Source organism: Arvicola amphibius, chromosome 10, assembly GCF_903992535.2.
Source record: "Arvicola amphibius chromosome 10, mArvAmp1.2, whole genome shotgun sequence".
Classification (NCBI taxonomy): Eukaryota; Metazoa; Chordata; class Mammalia; order Rodentia; family Cricetidae; genus Arvicola; species Arvicola amphibius.
In genome coordinates, this window is record NC_052056.1 from 96,339,330 (window position 1) to 96,358,270 (window position 18,941).

The following is an 18,941-nucleotide window of genomic DNA, read 5'->3' on the forward strand; positions in this document are numbered from 1 at the left end:
CGGTGATTGGTTAAAATTGGGTGCCGGCAGCGGTTGGGGGGCACCCTTCTCATTGGCCGGTACTCAGCGGCATGGGTCACGTGAGTGACGACGTTTCGCGCCAATTTCGGTTGGTCGGGCTACATCGCGCCGCGCGCTCGGTCTCTGCTTCCCCAGAGTGAGACTTCTCAGCTTGCCCGCCCCTGTCGCACGGTCCCCGGCAGCGATGGCGCTTAAGGACTACGCGATCGAGAAAGGTGATATGCTCTAGGGCGGGGAGCGGCGTTCTTAGAGGGAAAACTTCTCTGCCTGCACCTGTTGGTGGGAGCTGGGGTCTGTGACTCTGGGGACAGTCGGACCGCGCCTGGGGCAAGTGTAGGGGGCATCAGGACGGGAGCAATCCTGCTTGGGAAAGGTGGTGTGGTGGTGTGACGGGGAGGACCCAGCGGAGGCCGCGGAGAGGAGGGGCGCTCCAGGGAGACACTGGTTGACGTGGAACCTTCCGTACGTGGCCTGAGGGCCCGGAAAACCGGGCCTGCCTCTGCGCTCTGGGGCGCTAGAGAATTCCCGCGCCCACTCGAGATGCGCCGGGGTTCGGGGGCGGGGCTTGCCGGGCCGCTACGCGCCGGGATTGGTTGTTTCAGGCCGCCCTCCAAGCGGAAGTAGAGACGGGCGGAAGTGGCGCTGCTCTGTCGGAGGGAGTGTCGTGTGTAAACAGTGTCCTTCCGCGCGGTGGCCTTAGCGATAGCTGCCGTGGGTAGGGGTGTGCCTGGGTTTAGGAGGCTGAGCGCCCGGCGGCGAGAGATGGCAGTGAAGTGGACCCGAGTGGCCCTTTGGCGTGCTGGCCAATCGCTGTGCGGCCACCCGCCTCGGGCGGAGGAATCCTGGGCTGTGAGGCGGCTGGAATCCGGGCCCATGTGCTTCTTTGTTTACTAAGAGCGGAAGCAGTGGCGGGAGCGGGGTGTGGGGTGCCGAGGAGGCCTAGTGGCGGACGTCCTGGCGGGAGCAGAAGAGAAAGAGTTGTCCTGGTGGGAGAGAGCCGAGTCTTGAGAGTCGATTGTGTGCGAGCTGAGAGAATTAAACAGATTATTAACTAAGGCAGTGAGTGAAAATCTCTTGGGGGAAGGTTGGAGTAAGACTCTTGTAACTGCCCGGGGACTTGTGAAAGGAGTACTGCCTACTTGGGGGAGAACTAGGTAGGCTTGTTTTGAATGTTCATTTAGCTGGTTAGTTTACAGGTCCCATCTTAAATGAATCGGGTTCTTAGTTTTGCGTTAAAAATGTGAAGAACCCAAAAGAAAGATTGTGTCTGAAATATTTGGTACATTATTGTGTGTGCGAGCGCGCGTATGTGCTGCACGAGTATATCACGGCTTACACGTGGGTGTTGGACACCAGCGGGAGTCTGTTCTCTTCCAACTGTGGGGCCTCAGGGATTGAACTCTGGATCATGAGGCTTAGCAGCAGTGATCTTTACAACTCACTGTCCCCGAAGATTTGTTTTTGATTCTAACGTTTGTTTACAGAAAAAGTTAAGAAGTTCCTGCAAGAGTTTTATTATGATGATGAACTTGGAAAGAAGCAGTTCAAGTATGGGACCCAGTTGGTAAGTCCCAGGATTGGTTATGGGGAGTTGGGGTGGAATGTGAGATGTTACAGCAAGTATGGCTATTGGAGAATGGCTTGACTTTGGTTGTTTTGTAGAAAGATTTTTACTTCTATTTATGTGTGGGTATTATATTTATTTGTATGTGTATGGAATTACATGAACATGCCATAGCAAGCATGGAGGTTTAACGGACAATTTGTGGAGGTCCATTTTCCCACTATGTAGGTTCTGGGATCAAACTCAGTTCTTCAGGCTGGTTGGCAAGTACCTAACCTGTTGAGCCATCTCTTCCATTCCTAGCTATTGGTTAGAGATACTGTTTGTGTGGCCCGGACTGGCTTTGAGCTCCTGATCCTCCTGTCTTGTGCATCCCAAGCCCTGGGGTTACAGGCACACTGCCATGCTAGACTGAGTGGCTAGTTTAGCAGAGTACTTGCCTCAAACATGGGTATGACATCACGCTAATAAAAAACAAAAATGTTTTTAGGAGTCAGGAAGTTCTTTTCAGAGCTGAAAAGTATCTCTGCCGTGTTTCCTCTCTGGGGGATGGCCAGTTACTTAGATGAGCTTTTGTGGGTGAGGTAAGCCTGACCCTAAAGATTACTTTTTCTTCCTTGCCTCAGGTTCATCTGGCTCATCGGGAACAAGTGGCATTATACGTGGACCTAGATGACGTAGCTGAAGACGACCCTGAGTTGGTCGACTCAATTTGCGAGAATGCCAAGCGCTACTCAAAGCTGTTTGCTGATGTTGTGCAAGAGCTTCTGCCTGAGTACAAGGAGAAGGAGGTAGGTTGCTGGCTTCTGAGCTCTCCTGCCTGGTTTCCCCTGTACTCTTCTTTTTCTCTCCTGCCTCTCACGTTTCCTCTCTTTAGGTGGTGAGTAAAGATGTCCTGGATGTGTACATTGAGCACCGGCTGATGATGGAACAGCGGAGCAGAGACCCTGGAGCAGTCCGGAACCCTCAAAACCAATATCCTTCTGAACTCATGCGTAGATTGTGAGTATCTTTGTGGCTAAGGCCAGGGACTTGTTCTCCAGGACCTTGCTGACAAATGTTTCCTTTTCTTAGCGAGTTGTATTTCCAAGGCCCGAGTAGCAGCAAGCCTCGAGTGATCCGGGAAGTACGGGCTGATTCTGTGGGGAAATTGGTAACTGTGCGTGGGATCGTCACTCGTGTCTCTGAAGTCAAGCCCCGGATGGTGGTGGCCACATACACTTGTGATCAGTGTGGGGCAGAGACTTATCAACCGGTATGTATACAGTAGGGAATAGGAAAATACTTGTCTGGGTTCATTGCATCTGTCATTTTTTTCTGACTATTGTAAAAATTGTTGGCGGTATTCATTCTTAATTCTTTGGTAGTGGTCTGATCTCTCTGGTTATTTTATTGGTGTTTTTGTTTAACTGAGACTATTTCAAGGGGTTCTTATGCCTTCAGAATGTCTCATCACAAAGCAGAAATGATTCCTATGGTGATAGTAAGGGGGTTTTGGTTTCCTATTTCCTTTCTCATGTCTAGATCCAATCTCCCACCTTCATGCCTTTGATCATGTGTCCCAGCCAGGAATGCCAAACCAACCGCTCGGGAGGGCGGCTATACCTGCAGACTCGTGGTTCCAAATTTGTTAAATTCCAGGAAATGAAGATTCAAGAACATGTGAGTTTGGGAGATGTGAATCCTGCAGTCAAATGTAAGTGGCAGGAAGAAAGATAAGTAAAGAGCTGGGGAGGAGAAGTCATCTATAGTGGGAACAAAGTTAAACTAGAAGTTTGTACTCTTGCTTTTAGGCAGGAAGTCAAGAAATGATTTAATTGAAATTTTCAGGTTGAGCTGGGAGGAGAGTAAGAGCTCAGCTTCCCTCCTGAAGTCTTCTAGGTTGGACTAGCTGAGTCTTACCATAAAGTGGTCTGTTGGGTCAGGTCCTTGTCTGCCTCACTTTCTGCGTGTCTCATGTTTCTGTCCCCGGATCTCCTAGAGTGATCAAGTTCCTGTGGGAAACATACCTCGTAGCATCACAGTGGTTTTACAAGGAGAAAACACAAGGACTGCCCAGCCTGGGGACCATGTCAGTGTCACTGGTATCTTCTTGCCAATCTTGCGTACAGGATTCCAACAGATGGCACAGGTGAGAGTTTTGAAATGAGGAAATTGTTCCCTTTCCGCCTCATTCACCCACTTACTCTCCTCACACCCTTCAAAAAGTAAAACCAGTAAGGTGGAACTTGTAGTTGTTAAAAAAAATTCTTAGGGGTTCTGCTGATGACAGTTTAAAGAGAAGCCATTCCCATACTGCCATTCTTCCGCCCAGGGTTTACTGTCAGAGACCTTTCTGGAAGCCCACCGGGTTGTGAAGATGACAAAGAGTGAGGATGATGCAGCTGGGGCCGGAGAGCTGAGCAGGGAGGAACTAAAGCAGATTGCAGGTGAGAGGCTGCAAGGTCAAGGTGAGAGTTGAGACTTATCCTAGCTTTTGTCCTGGAGTAAATGCCGTGGCTTAACCTTTTGCAGAGGAGGATTTCTATGAAAAACTGGCCACTTCTATTGCTCCGGAGATCTATGGGCATGAAGATGTGAAGAAAGCGCTGTTGCTGCTCCTAGTGGGTGGTGTAGACCAGTCTCCTCAAGGCATGAAGATCAGGGGTAAGGACAAGAGAGACTTGGAGTTGTTTGGAAGGGTGAAAGGGGATCACGTGACCAAGTGTTCTGTAAAGAATGGATGATTTTGCTTCATCATGGTTGTCTGTGTCTTTGAAGAAATAGTATGGGGTTTAGGAGGGGAACCAGGTAGACAGCTTGGGTTGAGCATGTCACTTAGGCTTCCTTCCCATTTTCCAGGAAACATCCACATCTGCCTTATGGGAGATCCTGGTGTGGCCAAATCTCAGCTCCTATCTTATATTGATCGTCTTGCCCCCCGAAGTAAGTATGGGCAGGAATGGGGCTTAGTGTTTGTTTGAAACACTAAGGCCTTGGGAAGGCCTGGGAAAGTGGTTCCTTCCTTCAACGGTCTACTGTTTCTCTTTGCAGGTCAGTACACAACAGGCCGGGGCTCCTCTGGGGTGGGGCTCACAGCAGCTGTGCTGAGAGACTCTGTGAGTGGGGAACTCACCTTAGAGGGTGGTGCCCTGGTGCTGGCTGACCAAGGTGTGTGCTGCATTGATGAGTTTGACAAAATGGCCGAAGCTGACCGCACAGCCATCCATGAGGTCATGGAGCAGCAGACCATCTCCATTGCCAAGGCAGGGATTCTCACCACACTCAATGCCCGATGCTCTATCCTGGCTGCTGCCAATCCTGCCTATGGACGATACAACCCCCGCCGGAGCTTGGAGCAGAACATACAGCTTCCTGCTGCTCTGCTTTCCCGATTCGACCTTCTCTGGCTGATTCAGGACCGGCCTGACCGAGACAATGACCTCCGGTGAATGAAGTACAATACCCATAGAAACAGCCCATTTTAGTGGTTTGGGGGGCGGAAGGTAAAATCCCAAAGCTGCTCAGCTTGTCTGTGCATGGACACACCAACTACTATTTCTTGTCACAGTTCCTAGGGAGATGGAAGGCTGGGGCTGAGATGATGGTCTCCTGGGAGGCCTGTCTCTGCTGTGCTATGGCAAAGAGGTGGGGCTAAGAAGGGACCCCGAGTCGGAACCTTGGGGTGTGCCATAGCTCTTAAGAACGTTGCCTGTTCTCTCCAGATTGGCACAGCATATCACCTATGTTCACCAGCACAGCCGGCAGCCCCCTGCCCAGTTTGAGCCTTTGGACATGAAGCTTATGAGGTAGGGTGGGGAGTGAATCCAGGTCTCACTTTGTAGTTTAGCCACCCAAGGCAGAGCATTATCAGAAGTTTTTTTCTGTTTTGGGGTGATGGAACAGCAGGCTATAATCCTAGCTACCATGGAGACCGGAGGTGGGGGAGTGGGGGGGGGGAGATCTTCTGAGATCTTTTAGGAATGTCTCCAAAATTTACCCCCTCTGAAGAACTATCCTCTGGGCAGTAGTGGCGCATGCTCTTAATCCCAGCATTTGGGAGGCAGAGGCAGGCGAATTTCTGAATTCAAAGCCAGAGCTGCACTCAGAAAAACCGTGGGGGTGGGGTGGAAACCCCCCCCCCAAAAAAAAAAAAAAAAACCTTAGGGCCCGCTGGCTGCTCTTCCAGAGGTCCTGAGTATCTCAGTGATCTTCAGGTTTCTACATTTTTTTTCCACCGGGTCTCTGAAGTTTTTCTCCTTTGTGACAAGTTCAGAACCAATACAGGTGGTTTTCCATTGCTTCTGCAAATGTCATTTTCCTGAAAAGCTGGAAGTTGCTTGAGCAATTGCAGCCCTGTTTGGAGAAGTCCCTCAGTGATGCCCAAGCAAATAGCTGTCCACTTCTTGAACAGAATATTGAGTAGGGAATCTATAAAGCATGCCTGTGTTCTGCTTTCCCGCAGACGCTACATAGCCATGTGCCGCGAGAGGCAGCCCACGGTGCCTGAATCTCTGGCTGACTACATCACAGCAGCATATGTGGAGATGAGGCGAGAGGCCCGGGCCAGTAAGGATGCCACCTATACTTCTGCCCGGACCCTGCTGGCCATTCTCCGACTTTCTACTGCTCTGGTGAGTGCTGTGTCCCTATCATCTGGAAGGCTGACCCTTGCCTGCCATCTCACCTTAACGGCCCCTCAGGCTGCCTGCTCCCTCCCACCAGCCCTGCTGGGGCTAAAGTGCTGACAGTGCAGATAGTGGTCCTCTCTGTGCTACCGCACTGTGGGTACTTGCTGCTCCAGCAGGGCACATACAACACCCATGGAGGGAAAGGCTGCTTGCTACTTAAAATCCAAGAGGGGCAGAAGGACTTGTTCAATTCCTGATGTCCTAGATACGGTCTTAGAAATCTCCATTCTGTCCGTCCCTCTTGGATCTTAGTCATGGGGGCTCCAAAGTGCTGTTCGTGCAGGTAGTGTAATTACCTGACCTACTGCTGAGCTAGCACTTCCCGAGCCCCCAGGACACAACCTCTCTGACAGTGACCCTAGCTGAGCTCCCCAGGCTCCATTTGTCATGATGGGGAACCTAGTGGAGTTCAGAAGGGTTTGGTCTCCCTCACAGGACAGCTGAACACCCACCGGGACTGGCCAGTGTTGAGAGGCGGAGACTTGGGCAATTGCTGGAAGCTGCCCTGGGCATTGCACTTGTCTCGGTCTGACAGTGCCGGCCCAACACTGCAGATGTGGGGGGCAGGGAGGAGTCCCCATTTTTGTTTTCAGTAGGCAAACATGGCTTGCCCAGCCTTAAAGCTGGAGCAAGGAAGATTCTTGACTTTATTCCCCTCCTCCCCTCCTATCCCCATCTTTTCCCTTCCTTCCCCCTTAGGCTCGCCTCCGAATGGTGGACATTGTGGAAAAGGAAGATGTAAATGAAGCCATAAGGTTGATGGAGATGTCAAAGGACTCCCTTCTGGGTGAAAAGGGACAAACAGCTAGGTGCGTGTCTTAAGTGGTCCAGTTTCATTCTATATTGACTTTATTGATAGTGAGCTGGTCACTGGCTTTGTGGCTTATGCATGGAAATTTGACCTCAGAATTTGATGCTAATTGCTATTCTGTTTGCTCAGCCCTGTACCCTGATTGGTTTTTTTTTTCTCCCCAATCCATGTTTCAGGACCCAGAGGCCAGCAGATGTGATATTTGCCACAGTCCGTGAATTGGTCTCAGGAGGACGAAGTGTCCGGTTTTCTGAGGCTGAGCAGCGTTGCATATCACGTGGTTTCACACCAGCCCAATTCCAGGCAGCTCTGGATGAGTATGAGGAGCTAAATGTCTGGCAAGTCAATACTTCTCGGACAAGGATCACTTTTGTCTGATGGCTACCTTTGAGGCTCACCTTCGATGGCCAGCTTTTAAGGCCCTGCTGCCCGCCCACCACCCCAGAGTGTGTGCTTGATGCCCCAGAGAGGAAGATCCCATTTTCCCATGTTGCACTTTTTGTGTTTGTTAATAAAGTGTTCTGATCATGTTTGGGCCTGTTCTGTTAAGATAGCTTGATTGAGGAATGAGCTAACACCCTTCTGAGCATATCCTATTCTACCAAGGCAAGCTAATACTCTCTACCTTGCCACATACCCAGTCAGTAACTAGGACTAAATGGAGCCTGTGGAATTCGTGTCAGGATGAGGTTCAGGGCCTGGGGCCTACTCCATTCTTGAAATTGAACTCAGGACCTCTGGAAGAGCAGTCAGTGCTCTGAGCCATCTCTCCAGCCCTCTTGGAATGTTTTTAATCCCTGCCTAACTCAGAGGGTGGTGGAATGGCAGGTGAAGGAGAACATAAAAAGTAGCACCTGGCACAAGAAATGACTAAGTGAACATCTCATAGCTGGGTTGAAGTGTTAAAGCCTAGATGCAAAGAAATCATTGCCCCTTGCTACTTTCCGGTGTCCAGAGGACCAAGGATTTGCATTATCCATAATTACAAAGATGGGTTTGGTATCCCTCTCCTTTCTGGCTTGGGAAAGCAGTCATTTCTCATTTCTGGGGGTTAGCCTATTTAAGTTGATATCACAGAACTGGAAACAGGCAGTCTTACTACATTCTGCCTACCTAGACAAGGGGTTATCTCAAATCCTTAAAAGGTACCCACCTTTTAAGTGCAGATGATTGGATTTTGCCTCTGAGCAAGGCTGCCTTGAGAATTCCAAGCTGAAAAACCAGGGTGGTACTGGCAGGACAAAGCCATGGAAGGGCTGCTAAGGGGCTGCTCTTTTATTAATGACAGTTTCTCTAAGGGGAATGTAGTGCCCAGTCCCAGTGAACAGTTATCTGAGCCCTGTACACCATCCCTTCCAGAACCCTCATCAGAAAAACAGTCCCCGCATTCGCCTGCCGATGCCTTGTCGGTCGTAGAGGACGTTGAACTTGTTCACAAACTGGTTCATTGTGTTGCACGTTTTGGTGATGGTGCCGAGGTAGGCCATGAGCCCCACGTCATTGCATTGCTGGGAGGGAACAGAAAGAACCAGTTCCCCAGGGATCCCTCACATTAGGGCCAAAGACAACTTGAGTTTCACTTCCTGCCTGGAAGAGTGATGCTGTGAGCCCCACCACCCCATCACAGGTATTAACACTCACATCATAAAAGTCTGTCTTGAACTTGTCTGTGCTGAGAACCGGAAGACAGTGGCATAGGGCATAGGCCTCCCGCAGGATCTCATGGTTGAAGGGAACCTCTCCTAAGGGTACAATGAGGCTGCACTGATGTGGATGCTGTCACTTCTCCGGGAGGGAGGGAAAATGGTTAAAAGCGACAGAGAGGCACCTGTCCTACCTGCTTCAGAGGCTTTGACATATTCTAAAATGAGCTTCACACGGCTGTGTAGCATCTTGATGGCACTATGCTGAGCTATCAGGTGTTCGGCCACCGTGGAGTTCTCCCCACTGCCTGTTGCTGTCATCCGGGCCACATGGTCTACACCGATACGTTCAGCTTCCTCAGTGGCCAGCGTGTAAGTGAGCTCGGCAAACAGCATTGTGGCCTGCAGAGTAAAGGATTCCCACATAGGGAGAATGAGAATTGGGAAATGAGACTGGGTAGATGGCTGAGCAGGTAGAGCACTTGCTGCACAAATATGAGGTGTGTGTTTAGAGCCACAGAACCCACACTAAGCTAGATGTGATAGCATGTGTCTGTTCTCCCAGCAAGATGGGAAGTGGAGACAGAATTCCCAGAATTCACATGACAGCCAGCCTGGCAAACAAGAGACCCTGTCTCAAACAAGGCAAAAAGCTGGGACGGACATCCAGTGTCCTGTGACTGCACACATGTGCATGACATGCAGGAAATAGGATTTGAACATTACAGGGTAGGTATTACCTCTCCATTGATTATATCAATGACGGACTCAAAAACGCTGACAGGAAGCTGTAAAACAGATGGAGACAGAACAACTCTTACTAAGAGCAAATGCACTTGAACTTCACACGTGCCACGCTGGCCTCGAACTCACAACCCTCAACCTCCTGAGTGATAAGATTGATTACAAGTGTGTCACAATGCTTGACTCACATTTTCTCTCTGATTTCCCCAGAACCTACTGGAGTCGATTTTACCCACATTACATATGAATATGCCCCTTAAGAGACTAAGTCCTACAACTGATGGGTAACTAGCAGCAAGGAGATTCAACCGAAGCATTTGCTAACACAGATGATGTCACAGAGTAAACTATAGCAGAGCATGAGGATGAAAACCAGGCATAGTGGCAGCTGATCAAGACAAAGGGGATTCAGGGTCAGCCATACTCACGTCTGTGTGTTTGGTCATGGGGTTCAACTTCAGAAACAGGGGACTCTCAATTATCTCGCATACCTGGAAGAAAAGACAAGAGCCAGAAAAAGTCCACTTGTCTTCCCCTAATCTCCTGTCCTCTTCCCCAACATGTACACACTTGAGCCTGTATACCTGCTTATGGACGTGGATGTCGGAGGGGTCAGGCGGCCCCCCTGTAGTATACCAACCCAGAAACTCCAGCTCCTTGAACACCTGTTTAACTGGAGAAGGGACCAGAGTAAACAATATTTCTTTAAATCGCTCTTCCTTAGTTTGGTTGACCGGATGTATTTCTTTTGGCTCAGTTTAGAGAAACTACGCCTTTCTAGTCTGCCATCACTCATCCTTCACTTGCTGAAAGTAAAATTTTACTTCTGAGCCTCCCGTCTCCACCTCCTGGTTTATATGGTACTTGAGAACTGAACTCTGGGCTTCCTGCATGTTTAGGGCAAGCACTCTACCCACTGCCCTACATCCCCAGCCCTCTTATCTTAAAACCAAACCAAACAAACAACCAAACAAAAAGAAAAAACTTCCCACTTCTCTTTCCCACCCACTTCTATTCCCCTCTCACACTGCTCCTCCTTGGTGTAATAATATTCCTTGTCAATGATAATCTTCTCTTCCACGGTGTGGGACAGCAGCTCAAAGGAGTTCATCACTTCGATATTTCGCCCCTCCTGCTTCCCGATCAAAGCCCCAATCACTGAGAGGGAGAGAAGCACACGGAAAATAGGTGAGGGACAGGCATCTCAAACCTCTCCTAATAACCCGAGGCTCTGAGGTCAGCGTGGATCAATGATTGGGGAAACTAATGTGGAAGAAAGGCGAGGCAGAGGAAAAGTGATTGGAGGAGGTCTCCAAGAGGAGGGTTTGAAACTTACACGCAACACTCACCCTGCACAGGCCGCCCCTCCTGGGAGCGCATGCGGATCCAGTGGTCTGAGATGTTGAGGATGACAAGGGGATGAAGAGCGACAGAAACACTCCCAGTCACTCCGGAGGCCATCACGCTGGGGACTGTTAAAGGTGAAAGGAAAACACAGCGGGTGAAAAGCTAGGCCCACACATTCTCTCCTAGACATGGGAGTAGGGGACCAGCAGAGCCGGGCCGTCCATCCCTGCCCGCAAGTTATCCTGGGAGAGATGTCGCTTCTCCCGGGTTTAAGAAGTAGTCAAGATACTCCGCAAAGGCGATTCCAGAAGTCGCTCCGCACAGCCGGTTACCTGCTGCATCCACCTCCATGCCGCTGCTGCCTCCGCTCCCGTTCGCCGCCGCCGTCGCCGCCGCCATTTTCCCCGAGCCCGCCAGCCACGGCCCGCCCCCTTCCTTCCCGGCTTCCGTAGGCGAGCGGCGCATGCTCAGTATGTGCTTGGCACTGCTGAAGGGCGGGGCGTCTGCCAGTACTTGATAGCCCTGGATGTGTGTTGTGCTGTGTTTCTGTTGCTGTTACCGGTTCTCACGTAACCCACCGTGACCTTGAACTGTGTATTGTGTGTCGGAGGATGACTTTGAACTTTCAAACTTTGATCCTCCTGCCATCCCTCCCAAGTGCTGTGATTATAGGTGTGTACAACAAGCCCTGGTATTTCATGCTCAAAGCCCAGAGATTCTGAATCACTAAGCCATGGGTCAGCCAGAAGTCCCTGGAGAGTAGGGCTGTTAGTTTTCAAGGTTCAGAGATGCATTTTACATACTGGAGACAGAGAAAATTGCAACTAAAGAAAGCAAGGCCGTTAGGAGAATGGGGAAGGCAATTTATGCAAGATACTAAAAGTTTTCATGTTGTATATAATCTGTATGCAGGCACTTGGTCGCTGTTTGTTGAGAAAAAGATCTCCCTGTGTATCCCAGCTGCCTGGGAACTTGCTATTAGAGCTGGCTGACTTCAAACTCACAGAGATCCACCTGCCTCTGCCTCCTTAGTGCTGCGATTAAAGGTGTGCACCACTACGCCCAACACGCCTAGCTTTTATGTGTGTACTGTGGATTTAAACTCAGGTCCTGACACTTTACTGACTGGGTCGTCTCCCCAGCTCTGACTGCTCTTGAGCAGATGCTTCTTCAGTTGCATGGCAACCTGACTCCTAAAGCCACCTAGTGACTGCTACTGACTGGGAGGGCTTTGGGCACACAGTGGGATTGGTATGGGCATCTGCTACTTATTAGCAGAACCTCTTAAGTGATGGAGCAACCTCCTAGAAGTCTCCCCATCTTTTCAACAGTCAAGCACTCATGCAGAGGATGCTTTAGCCTTCAAGCCGCCACCAGCAAACTGCGTAAGAGAAGCCTTTATCATGCCTGATTGTACCAACAGAGCAGGTGGAGTGTCATAGTGGTTTGAATAAGAATGGCTGCCAAAGGGCTGGAAAGATGGCTCAGGTTAAGAGCACTGGCTGTTCTTCCAAAGAACCTGGGTTCAATTCCCAGCACCCACATGGGAGTACACAACTGTCCGTAACTCCAGTTCCAGGGGACCTGACACCCTCACACAGGCATACACACAGGCAAAACACCAATGCACATAGAAGTAAATCTTTAAAAAAAGAAATGTATGGCTCCCATTGACTCATGTATTTGAATATTTAGTCACCAGGGAGTGGCACCATTGGAAAAGATTAGAAGGATTAGAAATATTAAGAGGTATGACTTTAATGGCAGAAGTATGTGACTGGGGTTGGGCTTTGAGGTCTCTCCCTCGGCTTAAGGATCAGGATGTAGCGCTCAGCTGTTGCTCCAGCGCCTGTCTGCTGCCACTCTCCCAGCCGTGATAATGTACTGACCCCTTTAAAGGGCAAATGATTTTAGCCACTTTGCTGTGCACAGACTTTTATTTTCAGTTTGATCCGTGAGAAAGAACTTCCACAAACCATGAAATTAGTTAATAAGGAGAGATTTATTCTACACGGAAGCTTAATTGAAACAAAGGGGGCTTCACCTGGGAATTTAACACTAGGCACCAGAACAACATGGAAGTACACATCACCAGTAAACATCACGTGAATAGGCTTATACAGCACTGGAACAACATGGAAATATGTATCACTGGTACAACATAATGGGCACAGGTTTACATTCATCTGACTGCCTGTCTCTCCCAGGTTGAAACAGCAGCAGCTAGAAGTGTTCTGAGGCAAGTTTTTAAGCCTAAGGAAAAAGGGGGGCTCATTGCTCAGTCATCGGCAATCGTCCAAACACCTGGTCCAGTATGCACGTCCACTCCCAGACATTGGCCCGTTGTCAAGGATGCGAAGCACATCAACAGGCCTCTATCTTAATTAAAGCAAAAAACACTCCCCATTCTCAATCCTGAGAACTGGCCGGGTTCTCAAAACAGAGAAGAGGGGTCATCTACAGTTCGTGCCTTAGACTGTGCAGAGCCTTAACACAAGCCTCTCCATTGTAAAATTACCCTCCTCACAGACCTAAAACTGTGAGCAAGACCTCAACTAAATGTTTTCTTTTTGTAAGGGTTGCCTTGGTCATCATGTCTCTTCACAGCACTAGAACAGGGACTAAGACACGTGTATTTCCTGGTTGGACCATTAAGTAAGGCTAAGCAGCCTGCTTATATAGCCAAGAAAGAGTATTTGGCCCAGCCATTCATGTTGGGCCGATCATAGTCATTTGTTTACTAATCGCAGCCACTGAAGGGGGTCTTTTGACCAATCTGAGTTTGCACTAATTCACGGTAGTCCTTCCACTAGGGGAAGGGCTCCCCCTTCCTGTCAAGGTGGAAAGGACTGCAGGTTCTTTGGGACCCAGGACAGCAAGCTATCTGGTAGCAACTGTCAAACACACAGGTGGGGTTAAGTCTTCAGAAGCTTGGGAAAGCAGCTGCAATCTTTACACACCTGTCTCAACCTCTGTTGAGTGTCCCAGACAGCTGATGCTGGTATAAAGCAATCTGACTAACTGAGGTGGATAATCCTTTGCCCAGGGCAGCCTGGGCAGTAAGGGGAAGGAGTACAATAGATGCTAATTAGAGAATTAAATTGCCTATTCTCAATGTCTTTGGTGACTTACAGGAAAAAAACCATCGGGAAGTTTTTGGGGGCTTGGTTCTGCCCCAAATTAATGTACCAAACTGTGTCGACTCCCCATGGGAGGCCATACCTGTTGGGAGGAGTGGATGGGGATGGGCTGGAGGGGAGAGGAGAGCAGGAGGAGGGGTAGGAGGGAGAACCTTGGTTGGAATGTAAAATGAATTAAAAAAATAAATACTAAAAAAAAGAAAAACAAGTCAAAGAAAAGTTAACACTAACAGCAATTTAGCACTGTTTTAACAATGCTTAACACCAGTGTAGGACCCAAGGAGAACTGGGTCCCCTGTATCCATCTCATAATAAATTTTTCAGATTTTAGTAATGTATAGGAGAACCTTTTATTATTTATTTGACTGTGTGTGTGAACACTCACACACTCAGGCATGACACTGTAGTTTTTGTTTTTGTTTTTGGGTGGTTTTTTTTTTTTTGCTTTTTTGTTGTTGTTTTAACTCTTTGTTTCTTTGTCTCTTTTCAGGGCCCTTCACCCAGCTGCCAAATAAACGTATGCAGAGGCTTATTCTTATTTATAAATGCCCAGCTTTAGCTTGGCTTGTTTCTAACCAGCCTTTCTTATCTTAAATTATCCCATCTATCTTTTGCCTCTGGGCTTTTTATCTTTATTTCTGTATACCTTTCTCCTCCTCCTCCTCCTCCTCCTGCTCTTCCTTCTCTTCCTCCTCTTCCTCCTCTTCCTCCTCCTCCTCCTCCTCCTCCTCCTCCTCCTCCTCCTCCTCGTCGTCGTCGTCGTCGTCGTCGTCGTCGTCGTCGTCTTCTTCTTCTTCTTCTTCTTCTTCTTCGTTTTGTTTTTTGTCTGGGCTTTTATCTTTATTTCTGCATATCTTTCTCCTCCTCCTCCTCCTCCTCCTCCTCCTTTTCCTCCTCCTCCTCCTCCTCCTCCTCTTCTTCTTCTTCTTTGTTTTGTTTTTTTGTTTTTGATTTTTCAAGACAGGGTTTCTTTGTAGCTTTGGAGCCTGTCCTGAAACTAGCTCTTGTAGCCCAGGCTGGCCTTGAACTCACAGAGATCCTCCTGCCTCAGCCTCCCCAGTGCTGGGATTAAAGGTGTGCGCCACCACTGCCCGGCTCTCTTTACTTCTTTCTTTGTGGCTTGCTCTGTAGCTGGGTGGCTGGCCCCTAATGTTCTCCTCTTTGTTCTCTCTTGCTGCTTCTTCCTCTCCTCCCAGATTTCTCCTATTTATTCTGCCTGCCAGCCCCGCCTATCCTTTCTCCTGCCTCGCTATTGACCGTTATTAGACCATCAGTTGTTTTAGATGGGCAAAATAACACAGCTTCACAGAAATGCAACATAAAAGAATGGAACATATCTTTGCATCATTAAACAAATATTCCACAACATAAACAAATGAAACACATTTTATAATATTCTACAAGATGCCACAAACCCAAAAGCTAAGAATATCATCAGATAGCCTCTGAGGCCTATAGAAAAGCTTGCTGTAGTCCTCTCTCTAATGTACCCACCAATGTATTTTTAATTGGCCATAATGTGTGACTTTCATTGTTCTGTCCAACTAGAACATTACATGAAACTGCTTCCATGTGGGAACATGAATTTGGGGTAACCTAAATCTGTGTTCCTGGGTCATGATCACTCAACTAGGACTTAGAATAAACTACCTCTTGAGACTGGATGAGACATGATAAATCTTGTTGGTTAGAGAGTCCTTATGACTTGTTATTACATCCCATTCTTTCGTATAGCATGGGCAGAAAGGTTTGGTTATACAGTCCAAATAAACTTATAAAGTTGACAGAGCTCTTTTAACCTGTTCAAATATAAAACAAAAAAGTATCTTTGGTTGACTTAACAATGCATAGTCCATATTTGTGTTAATGCAGATATATATGTTCCTTTCAAAGTTCATGTGTTTTCAGAGCAAGGGGGCTAGTCAACAATGAAAATGAGTGGCTCAGGTGATCCGGCCTTTCAGAGTGCCTCTGTTGCAGTTTCCTTGGGGTTCTGCATTCAGAACAACTTCAAGGCTGCTAGTTGAGATGGTCCAGCCTCACAGACTATTCCAGCCAGGACTTCAGATAAGTTTTGTACTTTCCCATTACACAGAGACTGGGCAACAATTGTTATAGCTAGTATTTTTAGAACTTGACCGTTATCTCAATTTTCTCAGGGTCCTCTGGAGATGCTATTGCCTCCATACAACAGGAAGCCGTCTAGAGAACATAATGCCCACATTCCCAAGAAGTGGGGTGGGTGGTTTTTAGTCATTTGGTGGATTATAAATGTTTGTCATCATTTAATGGGGATATAGGAATATAGGATAAAAAGACAACTATTCATCTAAAATATTTTACGTTGGTATGGATTTTTGTACATATACAAAATGTAAGGGTTTTTTTTTTTTTTAGCTAGAACATACTGCACATACATTGCTACTCTTGTTTAAGGTCTTGTACCTATGCAGCTCATTTAACAATGTAATTTTATTTGTAAACTTCTAGTCCTTGAAAGTTATTATTACAAACTATTTAGGATAATAAAGAAATGCAGGGGCTGGAGAGATGGCTCAGAGGTTAAGAGCATTGCCTGCTCTTCCAAAGGTCCTGAGTTCAACTCCCAGCAACCACATGGTGGCTCACAACCATCTGTAATAGGGTCTGGTGCCCTCTTCTGGCCTGCAGGCATACACACAGACAGAATATTGTATACATAATGAACAAATAAATAAATATAAAAAAAAAAAGAAATGCAGGTTAGTAATTAGTCGCCGTAATGTGGGATGTCCTTCTGTATATATGTTGCTTTTATTTGTTGATGGATAAAGCTGTTTTGATCAATGGCTTAGCAGAGTAATGCCAGGAGGGAAATCTAAACAGAGATAGGGATAGAGAGATTAGGTGGAGTCAAGCAGATACCAGCCAGTTGCCAATGAAACAAAACATGTAGAAAATGAGGCAATGCCATGGCCATGTGGCAAATAAACTAATAGAAATGGGTTAATTTAAGATGTAAGAGCTAGTTAGGAATATGCCTGAGCCATCGGCCAAACAGTATTATAATTAATATGGTTTCTATGTGATTATTCAAGTCTGGGAGGCTGGGTAATGGACATGCAGTCTCTGACTACATCACTTATGACAATCAAACTCGTAGTCATGTTAGGTATGTTTTCAAGGTTAAACAGAAATATTTTATATAGATAGATGATCTTCAAATGCTTCAGAGCCTTTAAATATGACATTTAAGATGTTTAATAACTTAAGCTTTTCATGACAGTGAGTGATGTCTGCTCCTGGCTGTACCAATTTACTTCATTAAAGGACGATGGGTGTTGAAGAATCTCCATATAAGTTCACTTTCATTGTGGCAAAGCTAGAAATTTGGGCAAGAAAATGCCCTTGCCTTGACTGCTAACAGTATGCTGTACAAACTGGACAAGCAGGACACAAAGGAAAAAGATTGCCGAACTTTGCCAAGACAAGGTATAACAGTCCTTCAAAATTCCTGTTTCACAGAAAGGTCCGTCAGATATTCTAGGATTGCCGAACTTTGCCAAGACAAGGTATAACAGTCCTTCAAAATTCCTGTTTCACAGAAAGGTCCGTCAGATATTCTAGGCCTGTAGGCTGACAGTGGATGCTCCAATGGTGCAGAGGAACCTTGGGTGACTGTCCAGGCCGCCAGCTGCTTCTGTCATTTCTATAGTTTTGGAAGTTGCTCGCTCTGCATTTCTTGTTTACTCAGGTAATAGTATATCCTTCTCTGGTCCCTGATGGAGGTGAAGATGAGATAGTTACAGTTTTTCTGGTTGCCAAATTCAGAAAAGAAACAAAAGAGATGTAAAGTTTATAAGGCTGAGAAACATAAAAGCTTGTATTGTTTATCTAAGAAAATGTTTTGAGGTCTAAAAAGATAATTTTGGGCTGGTAATAGAAGCTACAATGGGAAGTAAGTTAGGTACACGACTTTGGATTCATCAAGATAGTACAGAAAATGGAGTATTTTCTCTGAATTTGCCAAATGTAAATGGACTTGATATTGTAAGTGTAATTCTTTTTTTTTAAGATTTATATATTTGGGCTGAAGAGATGGCTCAGTGTTTAAGAACACTGGCTGTCTCCCAAAGATCCTGAGTTCAACTCACAGCAACCACATGGTGGCTCACAACCATCTATAAAGAGATCTGGTGCCCTTTTCTGCTCTGCAGGTGTACATGCAGGCAGAACACTGTATCCATGATAAATAAATCTTTTTAAAAATTTATATATTTATTATGTATAGTGTTCTGTCTGCTTGCATGTCTGTATGCCAGAAGAGGGCACTGGATCTCATTACAGATGTCTGTGAGTCGCCATGTAGCTGATGGAAATTCAACTCAGGACCACTGGAAGAGCAGTCAGTGCTCTTAACCTCTGAGCCACTTCTCCAGCCCCAAGTAAGTGTAATTCTTACTTGATAATTGTTCTTATTGTATATAGTCTTACTATGTTAAAGCTAAAACCTTTCTTTTTATTTAGACAAAAGGGAGAAATGTTGCCTAATATTTTTTAATACTTTTTTTTTTTTTTTGGTTTTTCGAGACAGGGTTTCTCTGTGGCTTTGGAGCCTGTCCTGGAACTAGCTCTTGTAGACCAGGCTGGCCTCGAACTCAGAGATCCGCCTGCCTCTGCCTCCCGAGTGCTGGGATTAAAGGCGTGCACCACCACCGCCCGGCTTGCCTAATATTTTTTAACTATGTAAAGATATGTTGCATTTGTTTATGTTGTGAATATTTGTTTAACTGTGTAAAGATGTATTGCATTTGTTTAACGATGTAAAGATGTGTTGCCGTTTTACCTTGGCCTGCCTAAGGCACCTGATTGATCTAATAAAAAGCTGAATGGCAATGGCAAGGGAGGAGATATAGGCAGAACTTCCGGGCAGGAAGAGTAAGGAGGAGGAGGAGGAATTTAGGTTCAAAGAAAAAGAAAATGAGATGGCAGGAAGACACCAGACATGGAGAAAGCAGGACA

General features: G+C 47.1%; 2 protein-coding genes across 3 annotated transcripts; one reads left to right on the forward strand and one right to left on the reverse strand.

The window, feature by feature from the left end:
- The first annotated feature begins 105 nt into the window (after nucleotides 1–105).
- Nucleotides 106–7,596, forward strand: Mcm7 (minichromosome maintenance complex component 7). 2 transcript variants are annotated; one of them, XM_038344924.1, is made up of 15 exons: nucleotides 106–236; nucleotides 1,506–1,585; nucleotides 2,212–2,376; nucleotides 2,463–2,587; nucleotides 2,660–2,840; nucleotides 3,110–3,247; nucleotides 3,567–3,716; nucleotides 3,900–4,014; nucleotides 4,100–4,231; nucleotides 4,427–4,510; nucleotides 4,619–5,012; nucleotides 5,290–5,373; nucleotides 6,030–6,198; nucleotides 6,955–7,064; nucleotides 7,243–7,596. In XM_038344924.1, exons 1-15 carry the CDS (start codon nucleotides 206–208, stop codon nucleotides 7,442–7,444), a joined length of 2,160 nt encoding a protein of 719 aa, XP_038200852.1. In that variant the 5' UTR covers nucleotides 106–205; the 3' UTR covers nucleotides 7,445–7,596. The 2 variants fall into 2 exon arrangements, with proteins under 2 accessions (XP_038200852.1, XP_038200853.1); XM_038344925.1 differs by lacking the exon at nucleotides 106–236 and adding an exon at nucleotides 689–1,080.
- A 730-nt stretch (nucleotides 7,597–8,326) lies between these two features.
- Nucleotides 8,327–11,236, reverse strand: Cops6 (COP9 signalosome subunit 6). The gene is made up of 9 exons (XM_038344932.2): nucleotides 11,133–11,236; nucleotides 10,803–10,925; nucleotides 10,480–10,611; nucleotides 10,038–10,126; nucleotides 9,882–9,944; nucleotides 9,450–9,497; nucleotides 8,904–9,111; nucleotides 8,708–8,808; nucleotides 8,327–8,574 (listed from the first exon to the last, which is right to left on the reverse strand). Exons 1-9 carry the CDS (start codon nucleotides 11,197–11,199, stop codon nucleotides 8,434–8,436), a joined length of 972 nt encoding a protein of 323 aa, XP_038200860.1. The 5' UTR covers nucleotides 11,200–11,236; the 3' UTR covers nucleotides 8,327–8,433.
- Nucleotides 11,237–18,941: the final 7,705 nt, after the last annotated feature.